Raw genomic sequence first — 24,945 nt, 5'->3', positions numbered from 1 at the left:
ATCACAAAAAGGAGAGTGGTCGTTCTTACTGTCATTTGTTCACATGGGGACTGAATCTGGATTTCAATGATACAGACTTTTCAAAGCTGATAATCAGTGAATACTAGAAGTTGCAGGCAAAAGAAAACCAATGATGACAATGTAAAAATATAAATAAATTGATAAAGGTCTTTTTAAATCTATGACCTCCAACAATACAGTTTTTAATCTTAGATACCTTATTATTTCCATTTTAATGTCACAATGCTGTAATAACGGATAGGAACTGTATCATACGTTTCAATTAAAAAATAAATAATAATAATGTATTTGATCATTAAAGTTGATGTGAGGTGATAAAGGACAGCTACAATTTCATATATTCATCATGGTGAGAACAAGTGAGAATTATAATAAAAGATATTAATCAGAGGATATTTGATTATGAAAATTTTACAATTTAATGAAAAACTTTAAATTGAGGGGAACTTTGATCTTTGATGCAAAAATACTTTATGCATGTAACAAGTGGATGCAAATGATGAAAAGGTTGAAAAACCTCCTGTGGGGCCTGAGGCAGAAATAACCTGCCAGGTTTCTTTAAACCCCTGACTCCTTTGACCGTGTGCTGCTGTGTGGTCACTTTACTTAACTAATTCATTTAGGAGGATGTGCCACATAAGCACAAACTGAAATAATGAAATCCTGAGATATGGGAAATAAGAAAATAAAGCAGCAGCTACATTAAGACTAAAAGAGGACAAACATTGATACAGCCACGTGATTAAGTTATTATTGAGTGTAAATGAGAGTTAAAGTCTTAAGTTTATATTTTAATTTGCACTCAGCAGCCCTGATCCCAAAGATAATGTTGGCAGTTGAGGCCCATGCAACGAGACCCCCACCACAAACACAAATTGAGCGGCCCACCCTACACCCCCCATTCAACAATATTCCAAATTCTTCCCCGAGGACACATTTGAAGGAAGCCAACAGCCTGCGACTTCAGCTCCACATACAAAAGCTTACAGGAGGAGTGTTAGAAGGATCCATTATTAAAGTGACGGCCCTGAGCACTGCAGCCTCCCTCCACCTCCTCCTCCTCCTCGCTTTACAGATGGGCCACTGAACACAGGAGAGTTTAAAAAACGCCCTTTAATCTCAACAATAATACATCTCTTAACCAAATGTTGTAGAAACCATATAAATACTGTGCATGTGAAACCTCTGTTAAATCCCTCTGTAATCTATACGCCAAGTTAATCACATCTGGAACTGGCCCGCGTGGAGGAAATTAGTTTTTTAATATATTTTTGCGTTCGTTAGTAAACAGGATTAAAAAACTGGACTTTCTTTTCCATTGGACTTCATGGGAGGATGTGGAATGGGTGAGAGAAGAACCCCAGATTTGGATCAAGGGGCGGATCCAGGACCTTCTTCATCTTTCACACTCATTATGACTTATTTAAAAAAAATAAAAATATTTTTCAGAGAATAACTCATGGACCTTGATGTATAAAACAAGCTTAGGGATTTGATATTCATGAGTGTGTGAAATTTGGTGCATCTGGATGTAGTGAATTTAAATGTGGTTTCATGAGGCGACAGTTTGGCCTTGACTGAGGAATGTGCACTACTCTGTGACATTCTAGTGTTTACATCCGTTTGTTTGTCAAACAATTACACAAAAACTACTGAATCCATTTCCATGAAGCTTGGTGGAAAGTTGTGGTGTAGGTCAGGAAAGAAGCCATTACATTTGGGGGGGAGGACCGGATCAAGGATTTGCTCTTTCTTTAACATTTTAAGATGATCCGATAATATAAATTTTCCTAGAGAATACTTCATATATCTCAATGGTAAAAAATCTGACTTGTTTAGGGGCCGACATCTAAGTTTGTGTAACTTGGTGCAGCTAGATTGAATACAAGGCGACTGTCGGGCTGCTAATTAAAGATCTGTGAGCCGGCTAGTTGCATGTGATTATACTAAAGATTTCAAACACAATTCATAACAGAACAAATATGCTGCTGCATGGGAGGAGGCCTCAGCTCAGACATTTCTAAGAGTCCACTGTGCTGTGTCTAACACAAGGAGGGTGGTCTGTTTGCAAGAATTTTAATGCACTGTGTGTGAGCGAAAGCCTCATCGTCACGGAATAGATTTCTATATATCAAACTGCCAGAAGACATAGAAAGCCCTGACTGAGCTGTGCAGGCGGAGTTAAGAAGAAGAAGAGAGACTTGAACTTGTTTCTCAAACATTGAATACTAACTTTGTCTTCAGGCTGAGAGATGTCCCCTCTGGGTATAATATTCAACGAGTGGCAAACTAAGATGAAATAGTAGTTTCCCTAGCATGTGGTCACAGCTGGAGGTTTGTTTGCAAAAGTCTGCTGGGTCTCATATCTGGGGCCAACTGCGGCCATCGTTTTCCTGAAAGCTGCAGGCACGTCACAAGAAAACACACCCCTCAGAAACTCGGTTCACTGGTGTGGTTTATTTTTCCATGGCACATTATGATAAAGGAATTCCTTCCATCGTTCAGTGTCACATAAAGCCAAACTACAGATTGACAAAAAAAGAAAGAAAAAAAGTAATATCATACAAAAATATTAGTGGGAGTTTGTGGTGTAGTTTCATTACTATCACAATAGACAAGTGTTGGTTTTTTTTGGTGTGGGTGACATCAGCACCTTTCGGGGACGGAAAAATGCCCAGTACATCTCTAGCTAAAAGACAAAAGCATTCAATTATAACTATCACTCAAAAGGAAGTTGCTGCAATATGCAACATATTCATTGTGTTCAGAGCCCTCTGCCCTGTCGAGGAAACCAAGCTACAGCAAGTCAAATCACACAATTATCAAAAATAACTTAAAAAGATGAACCAGTGGTGCACACGAGACAGTGATGACTGTGGTCAGTTTAAACAGGAAAACAAAAACAACTTATTGCACCTTTGACACCTCAGTGAGAAGTTGCTCATGGATGATGAGGAAAAAAGAGCAAGTTGAACTCTGACGAAAAAAAAAAAAAAAACTATTTCACAACCACATCATTTGTCAAGAGAATTGGAAAAAAGCTTTTAACAAAAGTACAAATAAAACAAAGGGAATGTTAAAAAAATATACAACAAAACTGTACAGAAAAGCTAGCAAAACAAAGGCATAGTATATCAGTTCCCATCACTGGAAAAGCAGATTAGCTAGTCCTTTTCAGTGGTGGGAAAAAACATCTGGCTGTAAAACATCTGGCGATTAATGATAATATTACTCAGAGTGTCATAGTGTTCAGTGGGGTTCATGTAGTGTTATCTAAGAGATGCACAGGTCCGACTGTGAATGGCAGCTGTGACACTGTAAGATGTCTCGAGTCTACAAAATAAACAGTTTGAAATGTAAGAGTCAACTTAAGATCTGTATATGTGAAAAGCTAGGTCTGTGAGGAATTGCAACAAATATACAACATATTTTGTGGAATGATATCCCCCAGAACAAGCAAACAACACTTAGCAGGTGCTGGTTTAAACCCATTTTCCAGCTGAAATGGTTAATGGATTTGTCGACTGAGAGAAAATTTATCAAGTGTTGAATGTAGAATTCTACAGAGCCCATAAGGGGACATGGGGGGGAAAAAAAAGTTTTGCTTGGGCATCTGATATCTGTCATACAACAGAAGCTAATCCTCCTTCAAATCAGATTAATGTACACAACCGGCCAAAAACACATGTAAAAATATTCAATAAGGATCAATGCTGGAGAGTGCAGAGTCACCCAAATCAATACACATATAAACAGTCTCCTCCTGGACCGAATACAACTCTCACTTTGGAAAAGTGATATAAATCGGTAGCTGGTTGTGTATTATACTCTGATTGGAAGGAGACTTGGCTTGTGTTTTATGGATGTTTTGTTTTTTAGTTATCAATCTGTAACGTCAAAATCTGTAAATGTCTTTCCAAGTTTACCACAGTCAACCAACTCCTGTTCTCTCATTTCCACACAGAAACATAACAAGCTGAAATGCACTGTGGTCTGACAGATATCACAGGTGCACCTGAAACTTTCACATGCTTACATTATTTTAGGGACTATGATAGTAAATTAATAAAATGTTTGAGATTTAGACCATTAAATCAAGATAATAACCATGGCGGAAAAGAAGGTTAGTTACAAAACCAATTCAGTTAACGACATCCCGGAACTTGGGATAGTCATTCAAAGTATTGCCATGGTAACTAGTGAGCTACTGGCACCGCGAGTCTGGATGCGTTTAAACTCTGACAGGAAGTGGAAGAGTGGGGATCGCAGCTTTAGAAATCTTGGAAGCAATTACACCGGCTACAGACGTTTTTGTGTGAACGCAGTGACCACGAGGTTGTTCCACGAGGTTGTTCCACAGCCATGCAAAGCGCACCATTTTGTGCGTTCATTTACTGAGTTTTCAGCAGTGTATGGTCCAGTGATGAAAAAGGGGACATTTCAGACCCCACAGATGCTGCAGGAGCATCCGCTTTAAAGCATAAGAGTACAGAGTAATGAGTGGGCTGCGAATTCAGCCATAAACCTGAGCCTGAAAATACAATTACTATGAAAAGGTACAAAAAATATTATTAACAAATGTTTTTTTTCTATGTTGGTATAAAAAAGGCTACACTACATCAAACAAAATGAATACAAATCAAAAATAAATCAAAAAAAGAGTCGTTATAAATAAAAGCTATGGCATGTTTCAATGGCATCATATTCAAGTAATCTTGTTAAAGTCCCTGATACTTAGTGGTTCATGTAAACATTGGAGTCATTAACACAGACACAGAACCAACAGGTCATAAGAAGGCAGCAGCAATTCATATGTACAATACACAACCAAAGTCCACGTCTCCTTCACCGCGCTGGTCCAGTCACATAGGTTTGTGTTCAAGTCTTTGAGCGGCGGATGTTGGAGAAATTCAAACTTTAGTGCGACAAAGCCTGCAGCTTCAAGCCAGCCACATTATCACACATGTGTGTGATGGCTCTGCCACAAGGCTCGACTTTGGAGGTGGGAGAGAAGAGATGACAATGACAGTGAGGAGAGGAACGAGAGAGAGAGAGAGAGAGAGAGAAGTCACACCACAGGCACGTTCGAGCAGCGGACGTCACCTGCTGTGAACAAAACAATGAATTCTTCGTCCCCTCTGAGGTCTTATGTGGTGAGGAATTCCCAGAGGGGCCCTTCAGCTCAAACAGGGCTTACATTAGATCAATGTTTGCTGACATTGAGGACACGCAACCTAAACATTTCAGTAACGTGCATAGCCTCGTTTCTTGACAAATCAGCAACAAGCCTCTGTTTCTTCTTCCCTCGCCTCTAAATGACGGCTCAAGACACAATTCCAGCCAATTTGTCCCCTTACATTTGTAAAAAAAAAATTTGGATTAGGAAATGAAGGAAAGAAAACATGTCAAGCAGCAAGATATCCTTATCCCAGATACTGCTGCTCTGTGCACTTCTAAAATTGGCTCAGCTATCACACAACTGAGCTCAGGCACTGAATGAGGTGGGTGTTCGATCACACTGCTGCTTTCATCTCATTCACAGTGATGACAGTCAACAATAACACAGATCTAGAAAAACCAGTTCAGAGTATTGCAATAACATTTTTGCAATGCCTCAGTATTTCATGAGCCAGTGGAGCGTTTGTCACGACAGTGTGATGACTTCCACCGGGTCCATCTTGCCTTTGGACCTTTGCTTGCGTTTGAGGCGTGTCTGTGAGATGGGCGGGGGGGCTGGATGTGCTGACGGTGTTGCCGTGCCGACGGAGAGAGAGAGGAGGTCTGTGAGTGGATATTTCAGGGTCGGGAGCCGGGATGAGAGCACAGAAGTGCACTCCCGCGGCGGTTTGCGATCTCTCTCCGTCTCCTGGCGTCACCTGTCAAAGCAGCCGGCTGCAAAGGTGTGATGAGCCCCCAGGTAGCCCCCGCTGTAGGCCATACTCAGACAGTGCCGTGGCTCACCTGCGAGAGCCATCTGTACAGAAATCGGGCCCTGGAGCGGCAGCGCACGTGTTACCGGCTGAAGACCTGCGGTCAGGCTTGGGTAAGAGGCGAACCCATTCCCAGGAGTCAGGGAGGGAACCCCAGTTAACAAACCCATCCTGTGGGTCTGAAGGAAATCCTGAGACATGTTTCCCATGGGCCCCAGAGCCTGGGAGTCAGCAAGCGCTTGCAGATGGGATAGGGACGGGGAATGCTGGGAGAGGTGTGGGAAGCCATCAGGTTGAAAGAGCAGCTGTGGTGTGGAAGAGGTGGAGGACGAGGAGGAGGTCGGTCTCTGGATGGCTGACACTGGAGAGAGGTGAGAGATATGGGGCTGAGACTGCAGGGACGAGGGACGGTGAGGAGGAGTGGATTTGGTTTTGTTGGCCTCCTTTACATCGTTGTCATGAGCACTGTGGAGGGGAGAGGGACAAATATTTCCGTCATCATCATGAAGATGAAAAATAAATACTTTATATTAAGTAATGAAAAATAACTAATCCCATTATTGTATTGTAGGGAGAAACAGAACGTGTGAACACATCAGGGACATTTCCCTGCAAAGATTTCCAGTGCTCAGAGAAATCCATTAACAGGAGCAGAGATCAGTGTGAAACAACCCTTTTAACTCCCACACAATTAGTCTGAACATGTCCAAACAATTGTACTTATAGGGGAGCAGACAAACAAACATACACTGCCTCCTGCTGCCCAACAAATGTCAAACTTAATTACAGTTGTTAAATTAGATTATTAAGAGTGGCCTTCAAGTCAGAGGCTCATCTGCTTGGATTTATTTTCTCTATATGTACATGTGTGTGTGTGTCTTGTTTATCTCTTACAGCAGCATAAGTTCAATGCACTGGGTGAGGTGGTCCCAGGTGTAGCCTGTTAGCAGATGCAGAGCTGTCGTCCAGCTTGGGGAAATCTGCAGACAAATGCGAGAGGCTGCCACACACGCAGAGGCGACCTGAGACGGTCGGAAACTCAGGAAGGCGTGATCTAGAAAAGTCCAGACACAAGAGGTTTATGAATCCTTCCCTCAAACTTACATCACACGCAAAATATATTAATGAACAAACTAAGCAATGTCACCCTCCACCTCTAGACCCACCTTGCAATGAGACTTCCAGGAAGTAATGAGTGTATTTGTCCATGAAAGCCTTGGTCTTGGAGAGGGAGGATAGGGGCCAGCCGTTGTACAGGTCACCCTCCTGCACAGAGGCGTGGAGGTAGTAGTCAATAAAGTGGGCGGGTGTGGGCATGCACAGATTCCAGCCAAAGGTCTCCAGCAGCAGGAGCTCCATCTTGATCAGATCCTTCTTGTTAAGAACCAGGTTCAGGCTGCACATGAAACCCAGAGAGTTCAGCTGCTCCAGTTTGGGAACCCGGTCCTCTTTCTCCTCAAATTTACCTGGAAACAAAAAACATACAGAGGATTTAGAGTTTACTGCAATTTACAGATTATTCGGCAAGGCCATTTGTCCAAGATTGACATTTAACATTTAGATCCTTGAATGTACTTGGTTTGCAAGATGTTTAAAAAAAAAAAATGGTATAGCAGCAGCAGACGTGGAGGTCATTGATGCAGTTGTATAATCAGTTTGAAACCCCTGAGCGATTGACTGTGCTCTTTTGAAACAATATTTTGAATTAATATTATTTTATTTGATAAACAATTGATCCAACAAAACATGCAACAATTTCAATAATTAATTCATTGTATAGGAAATGGTGAGATTTTTCACTATTTCCAAAAAAATGAAAGACTGCACAATCATAAAAAATAAAACAGATTGACAATTGTTATTTCAATTGACAGTTAAATAATCATTAATTGCAGCCAATATTTATTATTGAGAAAGTCTGGGAATCATAGTAAGATGTGAAATAGACAGTTAGGTTAAGAGTTTCATGAGCCTGAAAGCTGATAATATATAACAATTAAAATCCTAGCTTAAAAAAGCCATAATTGTATAGACGGATGTACAATCCCAACATCTCTGCGGATACTCTAAACCCAGTATTTTTGATATGATGAATATTAAAAAATATTTCATTCTAAATTACTTTATTTCTTTTTTACAATAACTACTATCTGCACCCTCATGTAAGCGGTTTATGGTCAGTTCTAAAGAGCCTGCTTCCACAGAAACTAACAAGTGCCTGCTAAGCATTAGCAATTAAGTTGACTATTATTGAACATCTGGCCATAAAGCTAAGTCATTACACTAACAAGCATTGGGAAGCATCTATATAGGTTTACTGAGCATGCAGCACTTACTTAGGATTACACAAGCCTGACTATTTTCTATGAAAAAAGCGAGTAATCTCGATCCCTGAGATTTCTGTCCCTCTCCCTCCACATCCCGACATTACAGCAGTACCATTATGGTGAGCCCCCTCCCCAATCGCCATCCCAAGACATACTTTCCATAGCAACAGCCCCGAGGCCTCTGGGGTCCATGTGGCCAATGAAGAGGGGTGACTCTGGTTTTAATCCACAGGTCCAACAGGCCTCTGCTCAAACTTTAAGAATGAGGGCAGGAGCTGGGTGTCAGGTTACACTGATACAGGCTTTGCTCTGAAGCATGTGCCTTAACTGCTCATAGCTTCAAGTAGGAAGAAGTGGGGGAACGGTGTAGACCTGCAATGGAACTGATTCTGTCCCAGAACTGTAGCTCCACAGTTACTGAATTGTTCAGAGTAACATTAATACAGGAGAATACAATATTGATGCATAGACATTTTTTATAAAATACCAAATATTTAGTCTTGATTTAATTAACCTATGTGCCCCAATATCTCCTCGACCAGCAGTATATACACGTTAAATAAAAATGTATTCCACCACTAATGTAGTCATGGGTGCTTATTAATATATGTAAGACCCATTACTCTGCCTGTGGACACCCCCATATGGAGGCTGGTGTATAAACAGTTAAGTATCAATATAAAAGAAGTCTTCATGTTTAAATTTTTGACAAATACTTCACCTAAATGTGTCAAAACATTAAAGGAATATATATATGTGCGCAATTTATAAACACTAAATACGGGGACTTGTTGTGTTCGGGATGATAGATCTCAAAGGGTTAGATTCTAATAAATAAAAAGTCTGGTCTGTATCCTTTCAAAGATACTGAAAGCTGGACTATATTAAATGACAGGGAAAATTCACCTAATACAAACAAACCCACACATGAATATACAAATAAGCTCATCATACACTGCTCGGGGGTTGTTGTCGAATTATTTGAGATTATATCTTCAGACGAGGATTGAAATGTTATGTTTCAAAATATAAATCCAGCTGGGAAAAACAACAAGCCTGCTGTTGAGGAAATTCTTGGCCTCTTATCTAAAACCATGGCAACTGAACGTTATAAATAGGTCCTGCATTAACTTTAGTGAATCCTTCAAAAGACGACTGTCTGACATGCCACAGCTACAGTGGTTGTCTTTGATGGACCTCTCGTACCTCTTTATGCCTTCCTCTCAGTAAGGGGACTCATCTTCCCACCATGTGTGAGTTTTACCACAGATGTTGCGACCTGCCATTAAACAAAGCAGGAGAGGGGGAATGGCTGAGAGAGCATGAGGGGAGGGGAGTGGGGAGATCTGCAGCCCAACAGGCTAGAGGGGTAATTAGCAGAGAGGCAGTAATGGCGTCTCTCCGGCAGAACAGGAAGCACAGTGAAACAAGGCTGTTAAGGGCTAGTTGCCCGGCCCAGTCCACACTTACCCCTTTCTCTCACCCTCATATCCTCTGGATCAGGCCCCTGTCTGCTCCCAGACTGCTGTGTCCACACAGACGCTGCCATAAAAAGCCATCAATGCCCCCAATCTCCACACAACCCCAGCCTTTTTTTGATCTTAAGAGAGACAGTGGAAGTCAATCTCCTCATTGTGCTCTTTGATTACTCCTTTGGTTTACTACTGTGGGTGCCTGGGCGCATGAGAAACATGGGATGCCCCAGCAGCTGGGAAAAATAAAAAATAACCAACAGAAATACAGTAGGAGTCTGAGCCACAAAGCGGTATAACTCACTGTAAAAAATAAATGACTCCGGTGCGCATCACAGCCTGTGTGACAAAACAGTTCTCTCGTTCATTTCAATGAGATGCCACAGCCGGAGAGCAGCTATAGAGGGATCCAGCAATTAAACAAAACAAAAAAAAATCCTCCTGCTTCGACTTTTCCTGAAGCACAATCAACATCATACAGTGTCAGGGCCGGGTCTCATTGGAATTTGATAGAAATAGGTGCTGAGAAACTGAAGAATATTTTTGTTTTCCCGCTTTTCTTTGAAAAACACCTAAAATTATTTATTTATTACCAGAAATACTGTTGGTGTTCTTTTATAAGCTACTAATTGTTTCATCTCTAGAGCTAAAAAAAAAAAAGAGGGACATATTCATTTTAGAATTTCACTCTTTGTCTCACAATTTTAATAATCCCATTTCAAAAGAATATGAAGCCTCCTTCAATGTCATTAATCTGGACTTCCTCAAATGTATTCCATCCTCTCACTGATACCCTGTAGCAACATGCAAACACCTCTGCTGCCCTCTGAATGTGAACACTGAATTCCTGCTCTGGGAGATCAGACTACCTGGAATGCAGGCGACTCGATGATCCTATCTGAAGTCAGCGAGCAGGGAAGAGACACAGTGATGACGGACAAAAACAGCCTCGCTTTTTATTTTGTATCTACACAAGCTATCCTCTCCATGTACTGACACTACAGGAGGCCCACTCACACAGGAGGGGTTACAGGTCAGGGGTTAGGGAGAGGTAAGCCTGGGTTGCAGCGCCTCCTCCCAGGTGTGCTGCTTGGGGAAGGAGGTGAGGGTGCGGAGTGGTTAAGAGTGATAGGGGCCGTTAGGAAACCTGAGAGCTGCGTTCTCACATGAGACAAAGAACATTGTTTTGTGCTGATCCCCATTTTAACGACACAGAATTTCTAGTTCAGTTTTGATTGTTCCAAATGAAGTAAAATATTTATTCATAAGTAATAACTCAAGTTAATCTTTACTTTCCTCTTCTTTCACTTGACAGCCAATAGAGGAATTTCCTTTGCTTGTTAAACTCCCTTTATCTACTGGTTCATCTTGCATTGGGAGTGTGAAATCGCTCACAGCTCCCTCACAGAATCTCTGTGTTGCCACCCCTGGCCCTGGCGGCTCAAGCATTGTAGGCCCAGGCTGACCCTTGACCCTTGATGCTAATGCCTGGGTGACCAGAGAGAATCCTAGAAAACTGGCCCTATGTCTGTGTGCGTGTGTTGGGGGGGGGGGGGGGGGGGGGGGGGGGGGGGGGGGGTCTTGCCATATAGGTGATGATTGCCGACAGGGAGAATGTGAGCAAACACAGCCTTATGCATTATACAACAAAACACTAAATATTATTAAATTTTGAAAAGTAATATTATTACATCTCAAAATGTATCTAAGCTCCCCAACATAAAAGATGAACTGGTGCTTTAGTAGCATCTGATAATAATTTATGATACCCATATGTCCACACCCATCTCTACATCTCTACATAATTTCATTAATGTCGAGGGCTGCACATGACAACAGTTCCATCAGAATTACTGTCAAACCTCAGAGGGGCATAAAAGTGGGAGTGGGTTCCCTATTCATCTACATTTCAGGGCACCCTGCAGAGTGGTTCACTTCTAATATGTCCCATTTTGCAGGCCACCCCTTCTCCCTCCCTTTCTACCCCGTTTAACATCAGCAGCCGACCTGGCTTTGAAGTATCGCTCCACTCATTTCCCAACCCCCCAGGGATGTGGGGCTGCTTTTACTGGCCGCCCTGTCCCAGGACCAGCTCTTTCCCCCTGTCCCTGACAAGGTGAGAGAACGAAGAGGAAACACAGCTAGCAGCTAAACGCAGAAAAAGCAGAACCCAGTCAGTTCAATTGCTGTGCAGTGGTTAAACAATGTCCATTCAAATAGGAAATAAATTTAGACTTGAATGTATATGTTAATTAGGGTGATCAGGATGGGGGAAAATCCATAGGTTTAAGGAAAGGTTGCCACGGCAACCATCTCCTTATTTAGCAAGGTTAGCTTACGGCAAGTCTCTACCACGACCACACGCCTGCACACTCAACCTCCAGCCCTCAGTTTCTGCTCCCCTCCCCCTCTCTGGGAAGCGTCTGGCTGGCTGTCCTGCTTGCATTGACAGGCTTTTGTTTGAGGCCTGACTCAGAGAGCATATGGCAGGTGCCCCTCAGCACACAGTCTCCCCTCCCCTACCCCCAGGCTCTGAGTCCTATGTAAGTGTACTGTTTGGTGACTGAGCTTCTTGTGCATTTCACAGGATGCTCTTTTTTGTTTTAGAGAACCTTCATTGGATCAGGTTCACTGAACAAAATAGAAGAGATCTAGCATGAATAATAAGTCACAGTGGAGACATGACAAATTAGATCACTAGAGCATCTACCGTTCATTATCAGGATCCAAAGACCAACTTCACTAAATACATAAATATATTAGGAAGTGTTGCAACAACAACTAAAATCCATAGGAGTATTGCGCTGGCAGGCAGCAGAGACATCGACAATCTCATTTACCATAACAAATAGCTGCAATATGCAGAGGTCTGACTCCAGGGAGCAAGATCTGTCAGGAAGACTGATGTGATCACTGCAGGACTTCATGGAATTTAACACAATAGAAATTTAAGTTTGTAGAGTGATTTCAAATGGAAATATGCAGTGTATAGATAAACAGCCTTCACTGAAGCTTACATTTCATTTTCCAGGATTTTGCTTTCCTTGAAAAATGGTGTTCTCTGGAATAAAGTGAGGTCTCTTAATAAGTACCCAACAGTCAATAACACTCGGTCCCTGTGGGTTCGAAAACCTGACAAAAATATTCCTCTTGCAAATGAAAAGGAGCTCATCCATGAACAAACACATGCACACACAAGCATCCACAAAAACACACAGCCACAATGGAGTAACAGGATTAAGCAGTGACTGCTGAGAGGCACAATAGAGGTAGCGATTAATTAACCGAGTGCAGAAGCCAGAAATATTTGAAGAAAGACAATGTATGTGCCTGTCAAAGGAAGGCAGAGGGATCTGGGGAGGCCGTTCAATAACTAGGCCAGATTCCAAAGCACCTCAGGACAGATAAAAACCCAAGACAACTTTGAATCAAACACCCTTTCAAGCCTTCATCCATCATGGCAGAGACTCCCTAGAGTCCTGGAGGAGTCAGAGGCAGGAGAGCAAAGAGGAGTGAGGCAAACTAACTGAACGCCAGAATCAAAAGATTCTACAAAAAAAAAAACATAAAGGAGAGTTAAAGAATAACCTCTGTCCAGGTTAGGTTGAAAATATATATATCACTCCATGAGCCAACTCTCAAAACTATTCTTGGATCCTAGTGAGATTGCTTTTAAATAAAACCTCTTTCAAGTGTCATATTCAAATCTATTGCACCACAGAGACTACTCTGATTGCAGAGATGGCTTCTGTGCCTCTATACATACACACGCACACATGCTGAGCCCTCCCAAGTGAGCGGACCCTGTTCCAGACTCCCTCTTTGACGTTATCATTAGTCTAATTACCCATGATGCCGAGGGCTGCATCAATGCACAGAAAACCTCTGTCGGTGAATCACGAGACAGACACAGAGACACTAATAACTAAGACGCAAGCCGCACCATGCGTCAGCCAGACAAAGATTAACACACCTGCTTTTGCAATAAAGCCTTTTTCTGTTTCGCAGCAGAGAAGCATGGTTACTGGTCTACGCACCAAAGCAGTGAAACAGAAATTCATGCAGAAACATTGACAGCTTGAGAAAAGAAGCTACAAGTACAGAACAACAACAACCAATCGAAACTGGCTTACAAACTAGGTTACATAGTAAAATACAAAGTTTTAACTAGACTGATTCAGATCTGTAAAATGCTTTATGCAGGGACAGTTATTTAAATGATAACGCTGGTATTTTTTCTTTACATATTTTACTAAAACAAACTCCATGAAAAGACCTAACTGAACCAATCCTTATTCCAACTATCATATTGTCAAACTTCTCCGTCCTGTCTGTTTCCCCCGATGCTGGTCACACATGTGGAAAGGCTCAATCATTTCATCACAGCAAATGTTTGTATAATGTTTACACAAAAGTAAATACAAATAATGCACGTCATTCAGGACAATGGTGTGGCACACTGATGCAGTAGAGGTCTGTGACACAGAGGAATACACTACATCAGACTCCACAGAAGTGTAGGTATGTATCAATCTTTTAGGTATGAAAACATAGTGATCGCAAAGAAAAGTGCTAATAAATAATTAACCAGAGGATTAGTGTGGGGGTTGGATGAAATGCATTCAACTATGTTTTAAAAAATAAAAATGAAAAGGGGGGGAAAGAAACATGTTTTAATAAGAGGATATTTTAACCGAATGAAACTGGTTCATCTGAAATTCACTGTATAAGATTAGAATAACAGCAGCAGCCCCAGACATGTTATCACCGCTAGAATCAACTACACTGATAACGCTCTGCAGTTTCCACTAAAACAATGGTATAGTCATTCCACTACAATGCTAACAAGGAGTCTTTTGGAAAACTAACGTCGCAGCGTTAACAGTGTAGCCGGAAAAAGAAAATCATCATGGTCTGTAACTCAAATTAGCCTTGTCAGGGGCCTTGTGCCATCTGGGTATGAACCACAGCCACGGCTCCTTCTTTAGCTCAGAGTATTTACATAGCAGCTCTTGTGAATTTACACGTTATGATGACAACATAAAATCTAATCTTAGTTAAGCTACCGCTGAACTGTTTCAATATTTGGATTTGAGAACTGCAGTTTCCAAAGCAACAATTTCAACACGTCTCGGAATAACAAGGAACATGAAGAGTTAGTCAGTCAAAAACCACCTGAAGTGTAAAACAGACATGTAGATGGAGTCAAGGAAGAAGCTGGAAGGCTGTTTAGGGACTTACTGGCTAGGAGCAGACAGGAGAGGGCGATCACATAGAGCTGCTTGACGGCCACATCATAGTGGTCCATGAACAAGTCCAGCAGGTAGACGGCCAGGTGGCGTGCTGTAGGACATAGCTGATACCGATTACTGAGGATGGCCAGCAAGTCCGCGAAGTACCGTCGCATTCCAATCTGTGGCGAGTGAGCCCGGTACACCGGTAACTTCAGCTCCTGGAGAGGGAGAAGAGAAGAGGAATGAGAAGAGGAATGAGAAGGGATGTAAATGACGGCAGTTGGGGGGGTGGGCAGGAAGCAGCGGTTAAGAAACACAGGGGCTGTAAAAAAAATATGCATAATAATAGTAAGCAATGCATCTCTCCTGCTGATTGTGTTAAACTGCTTTCCGGAGAGCTGCTGAAATACTCATGTGAGGAATAAAACTAAATTTAACACCAAAAAATACAAACTTTATTCACCATCGCTGCATAGAACTGGAGCTAATCTGGGTCATTGCAGGGGTCTCGATGGGCTGAGGGCGGTGGTGTGTGTGTGTGTGTGTGATTTTTAGGCGGGGGGAGGATGAGCGGGGTGTGGAGGTTGAGTAGTAGATAGGATTAGGTTTCACCCCTAGCACATCTCCTATTCATGTTCAATTAGCTGTATGTGTTTCAAAGTGGAAGGAAGATACTCGGGGCATTAGCATTGAATCAGCCTCTTCCCCAATCAGCTGGAGAGAGCAGGAGAGCACATGGCTCCAGTTTCAGAATCGGCCTCAGTCCGTGAAACAATGGACGCACAAACTTACTTTACTCACTTCTTAAGCCGCTAAACCCCCCAAAATAAAGTTGTTTTCCAAAAATGTTTTTTTTTCAAATGATGGTTTTTCTGAATCCGGATTAAAAAAAGGGCTTTTGATTTGGATTTAATATGAGATTGGGGATTTCCTGGTTAATCTCCTTTAGATCAAACAGGGAGGGGTCCCTATATCAGAGGAGTTATACAGATACACACACATCGCGTAAGGACAGTTGTTGAGGAACATCCCTGCCTTTAGGGCTCTGAACATCTCAATGCTACAGTAACTACTCTGTGTAACAATTCACTTTGAGGGTGACACTATTTATTTTGAACGCAACTGAGACAACAAAGATGCTCAGACTGACACTTCAATTGAATCCAAATATAAACAGTACCCCCACTCCCAAATCCACATATAGTAGCTCCACCCCCGGTGCCACAACCGACCACGGCACCCAGTCCTCCCCAAACTCTCCTCTCCTCCCACTGATTCAGATTCTGCCTCTGGTCCATCTGTCTGTCTCGGGGTACAAGGGCAGTGGGAGGAGGGGGCTGCTGCCGAAGTCTGGAGGGGCTCCAGGGGGTGGGTGGGTGGAGAGGTGCCTTTGTGGGGGACCCGCACCATAATTAAGGATTCCACAGCTGCCTCCGCCTGATTTGCATGTCTGATAATTTGCCACATGCTACACACCACCGCTATCTCCCACATCAGGGCATTATCACTCCAGCAAACGTCATTAAGGCTGGAGGAGACAGTGGGGGATCAGGCACCAAGCAGGAAATGTTAACAGAGACACCCATTTCACCTCCTCTTAATTCCACAGGAGTTGAGGGGACCAAAACCCAAAGCCATTTTAAATTCATAAAGAAAAGACCAATTTTCACATTTGAGAAGAAGGAAAAGTTGATGTGGAGTAAAATTTAGTTTTGGAATTGTTTTCTCGTATCATGAACTGCAATAACCTTCACTGGCCTCTCTGATCTTATTCCGGTTTTTTTATCGTATTTTATTTTGCTCTTTTTAAATCCTGTTGCTTTTCGTACTGCATCATGTTTCTCTACTCCATGTAAAGCATTTTGTATTACCTTAAATAAATGAGCCCTGCTTCATTGCCATCAAAAAACAAATTAATTAACCGTATCATACACAATAAAAATGTGTTCGCGTTGGTTTATCAGTCCTTAAATCCAAATATTTCGGACTTTAGTAGAAAAACAAGATGCTCCGTTGGCTTAAAAAAGTAAGTAAAAGTCAGTATGTGGCAGAAGTATCTGAGGTATACTTACAAAATGCCAGAAACCTCCTAAAATCTTCTTATATTATATCTAGAAGTAAAACGAAATCTATTTAGAAACAGGCCATAACTTCTGTTAGGCGGAGTGTAATTTTATAATCAGTTGTGAAACAACTATACAGTGTGTTGTCTTCTACCAGTTCCTAAATAAAAACAACAAACCTTATCTGTCTCTCTAATTAGTCTCTGGCATTTCTCACTTCACCACATGAATCGTATGGCTCTCTTTTCTAACTTTGCAGAATTCACACTGAGGAGATTTCATTACACAGCATTAACTGCAGCGCGAGCCTGTTGCTCAGGATTTAAACCAAACTTCTGTTATAAGGAGATCAAACCTGACATTAGACTGACACTATCACCCTCTTTCATTACACCATAGGAGGAAAGAGTGGGTGTGTTGTTTAGTTTCCAGCTCTGCGTACAGATCCTCACTCTAACTGACAGCTCGCTCTGAGTCAGACACTGTCCAGCATGAACACAAATGAATCAAACTGTGTGTAAGTGAATGATTCATTATGAGGCTCACAAATATCTGATTCACTACAGTTCTCTTTCTCCACATAAATACACATAACTTCTCTCGCACGTTCAGGCGCCTGACGTCTCAAACCTGATCTGTATTCAGCTCCCTGTGTGCTGAGCTGGCAGCGGAGCCTCAGCTAGATGATACCAGTCAAGTGACAGATGTCTCCATTAAAAAGGGGACACATGGGAAGAAATATGATCATGCTTGGAGGTTAATTAAGACATTCTCAATTAATGAGCCTTAACTCCTCCATGTAATCTAATTTAGACCATGTTTAAGTAGACAACAGGCCTGTGTAATTATTTTAACTTCCCAACTTTGAATACACTGTGTGGTATATGTGGAACAAAGATGTCTGGCTTCACAATGTCCAAGTTGTTTTGACAGCCTTACAAATGTTTTCTTGATTAATCATTAAAATGTTAATAGATTAATAGTAAATCTGAAAATAGGATGACGATACGATTCATTTCATAATTAGCCAATTATGTTCTGGATTAATCAATTAAAAAGATCACAATCTTCGCAGAGTCCATAACGAATTTTAACAAAATGTCCAAAGCCCAAAGAAATTTGATTTGTTTTTGATATAAGAATAATTAAATTAGTATTAAATCCTTTTCCTTTTGACTTGAAATCAACCAATCCGATTTAGATGTATTTTATCGCCTGCGCCACAAAGGTTATGTTTTCAGCCCTGTCTGTTTGTGTGCTGTAAACAATTTAACACAAATACAAAAAATGTATTACCAGAAAACTAGGCCGAAGGATGCTGTGGGGGTCAGGGGGGAATGAAGTGATTAATCCACTCGTCATTTAGCTTGGTCTAGTTTAGGTGCACAATAATATACTTTACAGCAGAAAAAACACTGATTATCAGGTTGGTGTTGGGTACAGCTGGTCATACCTTAAATTAATTTCACGTAACTCAGTTTTTGTTTCACATACACAGTGAAAAAACGTTTGGCTAAAATCGGACAACATGGCCAAACATAATAAAGTTAAAATTCTCATATCAATCGATATGGATAATTATCAAGATAAATGTCACACTATTATTTGTGTTAAGTTTAAAGGCCTAATTTTTCCTCCTAATGTTTTTAAACTCTTCTTTATGGTTAGAGAATGTCAAACACTTTAAAAACCGGTGGATCAATTATGTGTTATACCTCCTCATTGAGCATTCCGTATGTGAAATCAACTTTTGTTGTGTTGCAATTGTTGAAAATGATATTGAGATCATTACTGTTGTTGTATCGCCACACTCACCTTGATGCGGAGGGACTGGTGGATATCTGCAGCTAGCTGGCCTTTCCACCATTGCAGCTCCCTCTCCATCTTTCCCATCCAGAGGAGAGTTCAAGAGTCAACTGGTTCCCTGTGGAGACAGACAAGTCCAGAACAAGACACAGATCAGAAACTTCCGCTCAGTGACTTTATGAGGAATGTGAGGATTGTTAGAGAATTTAGAGTTCATAACTGAGAAAACCAAACTGATTGTTGTTGTTTTTATATTGTTGTTCGTACAGTGCACCAACCACACCAAGGCGATTTTCCTGTATGTGCAAATATACATGGCAATAAAAGGAATTCTGATTCTGAATCTAAGTTTTGTATGGAATAGCTTATTAAATGTTTTAATTTGTATTTCATCGGCTATGTGTTGGTTCTGTTAGTCAGAGCAAGGCCATGGTTTGAAGCTAAACTTAAAGAAATCTAGAGGTTTTGACAAAGTTTGCTAACATCTCGCTGATCTCACACAGGTCTGTTTGGCTGCACAGGCCATTTTCTCTGCTCGGGAATTTAAATGGCCCAGTTGAAAGACTCGCTGGACCACGTTACTGGTCAAATGAATCAACGCAGCGTTTCTCTGAAGCCAGTTTAACACGATTGTTCACATTTACGAACAAAACCAACACCATCTTATACGGGTTATCATTCAGAAGGCGCATGCAGCTCGAGACAAACAGTGAGGCTACACAACTTAACTGTCCTCTCTCACACACGCACACACACAGACAGAGTAGCCTCGCTCCAGAACAAAAACACACAGCGACGTAAAACCTCACAACCTCCCCACAAACACTCAGCTCATCCCTGCTACAGCTCAACGAACCTGCTCAACTTTGCACCGCCGCGGTCCACACATGTGCCGCTCACCGCTCCGACGGGAATGTCCCCCCAGACCCTTTGTCTCAGTCCGACATCCTGAATGAGAGAACTCCACCTCGGCTCAACTTTGAGACGAACCTCACGGTTTTAAACGCAAACTTAGAAGCCGCTGACAAGTTCCCTGAGCCGCTGCCACCACCGAGTCCCGGAGCCGAGCGTCGGGTCGAGCCGTCTCCCCCAAACTGTTGACACTTTTTCCCCGAGAGCTCGCGCTCCGCCGCTTCCTCTCCGGTGGCTCCGCGGTAACACAGTCGCCTCCTCGGCTGCACCAGCTGCTGCTGCTGCTGCTGCGGAGAGACGAGGCTCCTGCGCCTCGACGTGAAGGTCCCTCCTCCAGCCTGGGAGTTGTAGTCCTTTAGAGGTCAGCGCCGGAACTACAAACACCCAATCTCTTCCTTTTTCATTTTGCTGGCTTGTGCTGACATTTGTAAACATTGACATTTTGCATTTAAATGGTACAATACTAAACTGGGTTAGTTAGGTCACAACATATGTAATTGTGTACATTACTAACCCTGACCCTAGATTACAGAAGCATATTGCTGCCACTTTAGAATAAGAAAACAACTGACCAGTATCACCTTCAAATATGATAACTTATTATAAAAAATATAAGACGTTTCATGAAAAAACATAAAACAGTCATGTCAATACATTAAACGTTTCATGTTAAAATGTGATAACTTATTTTGAAACATAAAAAATTTCATGTGAAAATGTTATAACTCTCTATTGTTAGTTTTATTGTTAAACCACAAGTTATCACATTAAAACATGATACATTTTACATTATAATGTGAAATTGATCCATTTTTTTTCCTCCAGAATTGCAGATAGGATTCTGTAGAAAATAGGCCTTTTTGGGGATTACGCTATTGGTTAATAAACAGCTTTCCAGCCGTGGTGGAAATGAATGACATTAGTTTATGTAAACAGCTCCAATAAGTGCAAGAATTTGTGCTGATTGCAAACACTCCTTCTGTGTAAAGTAAATAGTGTTATCACACCATCTGATACGTAACAACAACAATACTGTAAGAAGATGGGCTGTATGTTGCAATCACAAAAGGATAACAATGGAAGACGAACTGGTTGGTCAGGGGTTGATCCCAAGAAGAAACTAGGGCTGTGACGCTCCGCCCAGGTCACGCCGTGTGACGAAAACTCACAATTTGAGTAAGTTTTAATCTCCACTCACCAAATTTGAAGTTAATCAGATGAAAGCTCAATGAGGAGTTCGTTGAAAACGGCCAAAGTGGCCTCAAAATCCAAAAAGGCCGACTTCCTGTTGCCTTAATCAAATGGTGGCAGGAACTAATTCTCGTCCGGGCATGATACACGTATGTACCAAATTTCGAATTACACAACAATACGTAGATTTTCATCAGGCCTGATGCGCACACAAAGTTTGGTGTTTTTTTTTAGTATGTTCAAGCTGTCAAAAAATTCTATAAATTTTCCTGAATAATCAATCAAAAAGCAATGCTTTGCACTATCAGTGCTCGGGCCCTAATGAACCCAATGAAGAAGTCTTAACCTATGAAGAGCAGTACAGTCTCCAGATTTAAATCCCATCAGGCTCCACTGGACAGAGGGAGCAAAGCAGACTACAAGTGCAACACAATCCTGGAGTTGTGTTGTATTGGATTTACAATGTAAATATTGATGTGTTGAGCTGTTGAATGAGTACGAATTTTGATTAAGTTTAGTTCAACAAGAAAATTCAATACTTCATTGTTTTTAAAATGTCAAATTATTTACTTGTTGCGGACTTTACATTTCAGACAATCAAATCATGTAACTTTAAACAACAGCTTTGGCTTGTACTTAATTGGAACTTAAAACCTAACTGTTTTACGAGACTAGCTATGAAACAAGGGTGAAAAAAATGCAGAGCAGAAGGTAAAACAATGGACAGACTACAAGATAAAATAAATCTAAAAGTGTGGAGAAACAAGAGAAGCCAACTTTCTGTTATGCTCAGGTTCCCCCTAGACTGGGATATACAATTTTTACTGATTTGAGTTTTATTGTAGTGGATAAAAACATGGTTGCATCAGAGACTATGGCTCTGTGCCACTTTTTAAAACTCACAGCAGTCTCACAGCTCCTGTAAACTGCATTAATCTAATGAAACAAAGTAATTTTAAATATTAATTCCATTCTTGAATAATACATTTTTGAAAAGATCTTTTGACAGAATTGTGATTTCATGAGTGATACATAATTGCTGGGTGGTTTCCCAAACGTTGTTGCGTTTCTTCTTTCCCTGGGTGCCCCCTAGTGTCAGAACTCAACACGTCACTGAGGCCTTCAGCAGGGGACCTATCCATTCAAAAATGAAATAAAGTCAATGGAAAGAGTCAATTATAAAATCAAAACAAATCCAAAACCTTGTTCAGGGTTAACTGTCATCCTTAGCATTTGCTTTGGTGTCAGCTTCATTGAGAAAGTCCTGGTCCGGGTAGATTAGGAAGCCAGTGAAGGTGCTGTCTGTCCAGAAAGGGTCAAAGAAGAGTCCATTCTGTCCCGAGTAGAAGATCTGCAGCCAGACCTGGTCTCCCTGCTGCAGGTGGAGAACCGTAGAGCCAGATGCCACATCGTGGTTTCCTGTGTTTGCATCAAAAGTCTTGATCTTGTACTTTCCATTGTGCACCAGCCCGATGGCCAGGTGTTTATTTGCCAAAGTGATATCATAAGTGAAATAATAGACTCCAGGGATAATGCAGACAAATTTCCCACTGCTGACGTTGTAGTGATTTCCTTCATTCAGCAGGATCCGGCTGAAGCGGATGGGCATTCGTTCTTTGGGGTAGCTCTTTGTCATGGCTACGGAGAAAGCTGAGCGGGCCGCTCTATTACAGTTGCAGCCGCCAGGGGCCCCTTCCTGGCCCATGTCACCCAGCACTCCCTTTGGTCCCCTTTTTCCAGCCAACCCTGGTGTTCCACGAAGCCCCTTCAGCCCCCGGGGTCCGGCCTTGCCGATAAAACCTTCACGGCCTTTGACACCAGGTTTCCCTGGGTTCCCAGTCCTTCCTGCATCCCCTGACAATCATGACAAAATTAGGACAAATCAAAGTTAGTCACATGTTTTACTGATCACAAATCAATATAACAAGTCGAAAAACTGCTCATCAGTCAAGCTGTGTCTCATGACAGGAACAGGTTGCTTCCTATCATTAAAGTGGACCTGATTGTCATTGTAAATCATGATTTTTTATGCTCGGAAACAAACAAAAACAAATTTTCAGCCCTGGATGTTGGAAATTGGGGCTTTGATGGGGTGTGTCATACAGAACAGATATTCTTCCAGAATAAAGAGAATAAAAGAACTGATTCAAACATTATGATAGAAAAGAGTTGTCAGATAACTACCTCCATCTCCCTTTTCTCCCTTTTCCCCATCCTTCCCATCTGGCCCATCCTTCCCCGGCGGCCCCATGGGTCCCATGGCCCCTGGGGATCCATGGGCCCCTGGGTTCCCCGCAGGCCCCACTGGACCTGGCAGACTGCAAACCAGCTGGGAGGAGTGGATGGTGATGTTGCGACCTTTCTTGGATGAGGAATTTGTTGACTGGGGGATGACAACTGACAGCAAACAGAGCAACACACACATCTGGAGCATGTTGGAAACTGTGGAGTCACGACAGGAACAGGGAAAGTCATTGTTTATAACAAGAGATTTGATTTGGGTGAGTGTGCAGGTCACAATCAGATAAGATAAATGTGAAACAAAAACCATTGCACTCCACATGCATATAATCCACAGTTGAAATCCAGTGCACTAACAATAACAGTTTTCTTAATCGTCTTTTCATGCAACGACTGCATGCGTACAAAGCAGAATGATATGGTCATCACGCAGGGGTTAGAAAAGGCAAAGAATGCAGCATGTTATAGAACAGGGATCGCACATGACATTTAAAAACCCCCAGATAACTCACCAGTTTAGAGATTATGTCCCAATCACTATCCAAGTCCTTTCTCTGCATGTGAGAGCACAGGCGCTCTACATGACTTTCCAGTGTCGGGTGAGATAAGTCTCTGAGAGAAGAACTGAAGAGAAATGTGCAGTCACAGTCCACAACATCCGCCCTGTTTAAGCAAGTACACTGCCAGAACATTTTTTCACCATGATGTCATTGTATTCATGTCGGTGCGACTGTTTTGCACAGATGAAGCATCAAACTCATACGATGGGAAAATAAATGTTACATATCAGATATTATGAAAAAAGAGAATAGAGCCACAGGTTTTCTTGTATATGATAATAAAGTTAAGTTTAATCTTTTTAAGTTTTTTATAATAAGTTAACCAGAGGTGTGTTAAACTTACAAGTGCACATTTAACAGCACAATACAGTGGTCTGCAGCAGTGTATGAAATGTGTTTATGTTTATCTCAGGGATGCAGAGCCAAGAGCAGAGAGACATAAAAATGTTCCAGCTGTTGGGTGAGGCAGTGCCCTGAGTTCACAGTGTGAACAGAAATGACATCAGCGCTTCTCGGGTTGCAGGTTTCTATGAGACGATATTGGCAAATAAGCACCTAACACTAACTCTCTTTCATGACACAATGTAGTCAAATACATTTTATTTATGAAAATGCATTAATCCCAGGGGGAGAGTTTAGGAGAGTCAGCAGGGAGGGGAGGTGGTAACTTTGCAAGGAAGGATGACATGGGATCATCTGACCGGCCGCGCTTCATGCGGAAGGCCTCCAGCTCCTCCTCGGTGGCCGCCTTCACTTCCTGCAGGCTGGAGTACGGCCTCTTCCTCTCATCTATCTGCATTATCGCATCTATGTCCTTTCTGTGTTTGTCCTCTGCTTCGAGGGCCTGGCAGAGAGAAAGATGTTGGAGGTCAGTCTCAGAAATGAGCCAAGACCAGAGATACACAAAGATGAACCCAGGTTTTACCTTCTTCAACTTCTCCTTCTGAATTTCCCACGGGATTAATAAAGTATCTATCTATCTATCGATCTCCTTCTTCTCATCTTCGTCGTCTGAATAACTTTGTTTAAACCGTCCATATTGTTTAATGTGTGATGACTTAATGAAATCAATCAATCTCTCAATGCTTCTGCTGCTATCCCAAATATTAAAATATGTCCTTCATATTCTCTGGTTCGTCTCTGGTTCGACTCCACGGAGAAACAACAAAAGACGAACTTGGATTGATC

At 41.8% G+C, this 24,945-nt stretch overlaps 2 protein-coding genes across 2 annotated transcripts; both read right to left on the bottom strand.

Annotated features, from left to right (window-relative positions):
• Positions 1 to 2,458: 2,458 nt before the first annotated feature.
• ccnjl (cyclin J-like) lies at positions 2,459 to 20,000 on the bottom strand. Its single transcript, XM_053429565.1, has 6 exons — positions 19,710 to 20,000; positions 18,863 to 18,971; positions 14,992 to 15,202; positions 7,118 to 7,417; positions 6,846 to 7,005; positions 2,459 to 6,416 (listed from the first exon to the last, which is right to left on the bottom strand). The coding sequence occupies exons 2-6, from the start codon at positions 18,938 to 18,940 to the stop codon at positions 5,894 to 5,896; spliced, it is 1,272 nt and encodes a 423-aa protein (XP_053285540.1). The 5' UTR covers positions 18,941 to 18,971; positions 19,710 to 20,000; the 3' UTR covers positions 2,459 to 5,893.
• A 484-nt stretch (positions 20,001 to 20,484) lies between these two features.
• On the bottom strand, positions 20,485 to 24,608 carry c1qtnf2 (C1q and TNF related 2). The gene is made up of 3 exons (XM_053428928.1): positions 23,710 to 24,608; positions 23,141 to 23,398; positions 20,485 to 22,810 (listed from the first exon to the last, which is right to left on the bottom strand). Exons 2-3 carry the CDS (start codon positions 23,388 to 23,390, stop codon positions 22,170 to 22,172), a joined length of 891 nt encoding a protein of 296 aa, XP_053284903.1. The 5' UTR covers positions 23,391 to 23,398; positions 23,710 to 24,608; the 3' UTR covers positions 20,485 to 22,169.
• Positions 24,609 to 24,945: the final 337 nt, after the last annotated feature.

Source organism: Pleuronectes platessa, chromosome 8 (genome assembly GCF_947347685.1).
Source record: "Pleuronectes platessa chromosome 8, fPlePla1.1, whole genome shotgun sequence".
NCBI classification, from domain to species: Eukaryota; Metazoa; Chordata; class Actinopteri; order Pleuronectiformes; family Pleuronectidae; genus Pleuronectes; species Pleuronectes platessa.
Note: the sequence above shows the minus strand (reverse complement) of the source record. Positions and strands in the feature narration are given on the sequence as shown.

What these genes read in the sequence shown, in the direction of transcription:
- c1qtnf2 (XM_053428928.1), bottom strand. Translation starts at nt 23,390, where the DNA reads ATGCTCCAGATGTGTGTGTTGCTCTGTTTGCTGTCAGTTGTCATCCCC. An exon ending in GGGAGAAAAGGGAGATGGAG is followed by an intron (nt 22,811 to 23,140) that starts GTAGTTATCTGA and finishes CATGATTGTCAG; the next exon opens with GGGATGCAGGAAGGACTGGG.
- ccnjl (XM_053429565.1), bottom strand. Translation starts at nt 18,940, where the DNA reads ATGGGAAAGATGGAGAGGGAGCTGCAATGGTGGAAAGGCCAGCTAGCT. An exon ending in CCTGGAAGTCTCATTGCAAG is followed by an intron (nt 7,006 to 7,117) that starts GTGGGTCTAGAG and finishes GGACTTTTCTAG; the next exon opens with ATCACGCCTTCCTGAGTTTC. An exon ending in TGCATTGAACTTATGCTGCT is followed by an intron (nt 6,417 to 6,845) that starts GTAAGAGATAAA and finishes TCCCCTCCACAG; the next exon opens with TGCTCATGACAACGATGTAA.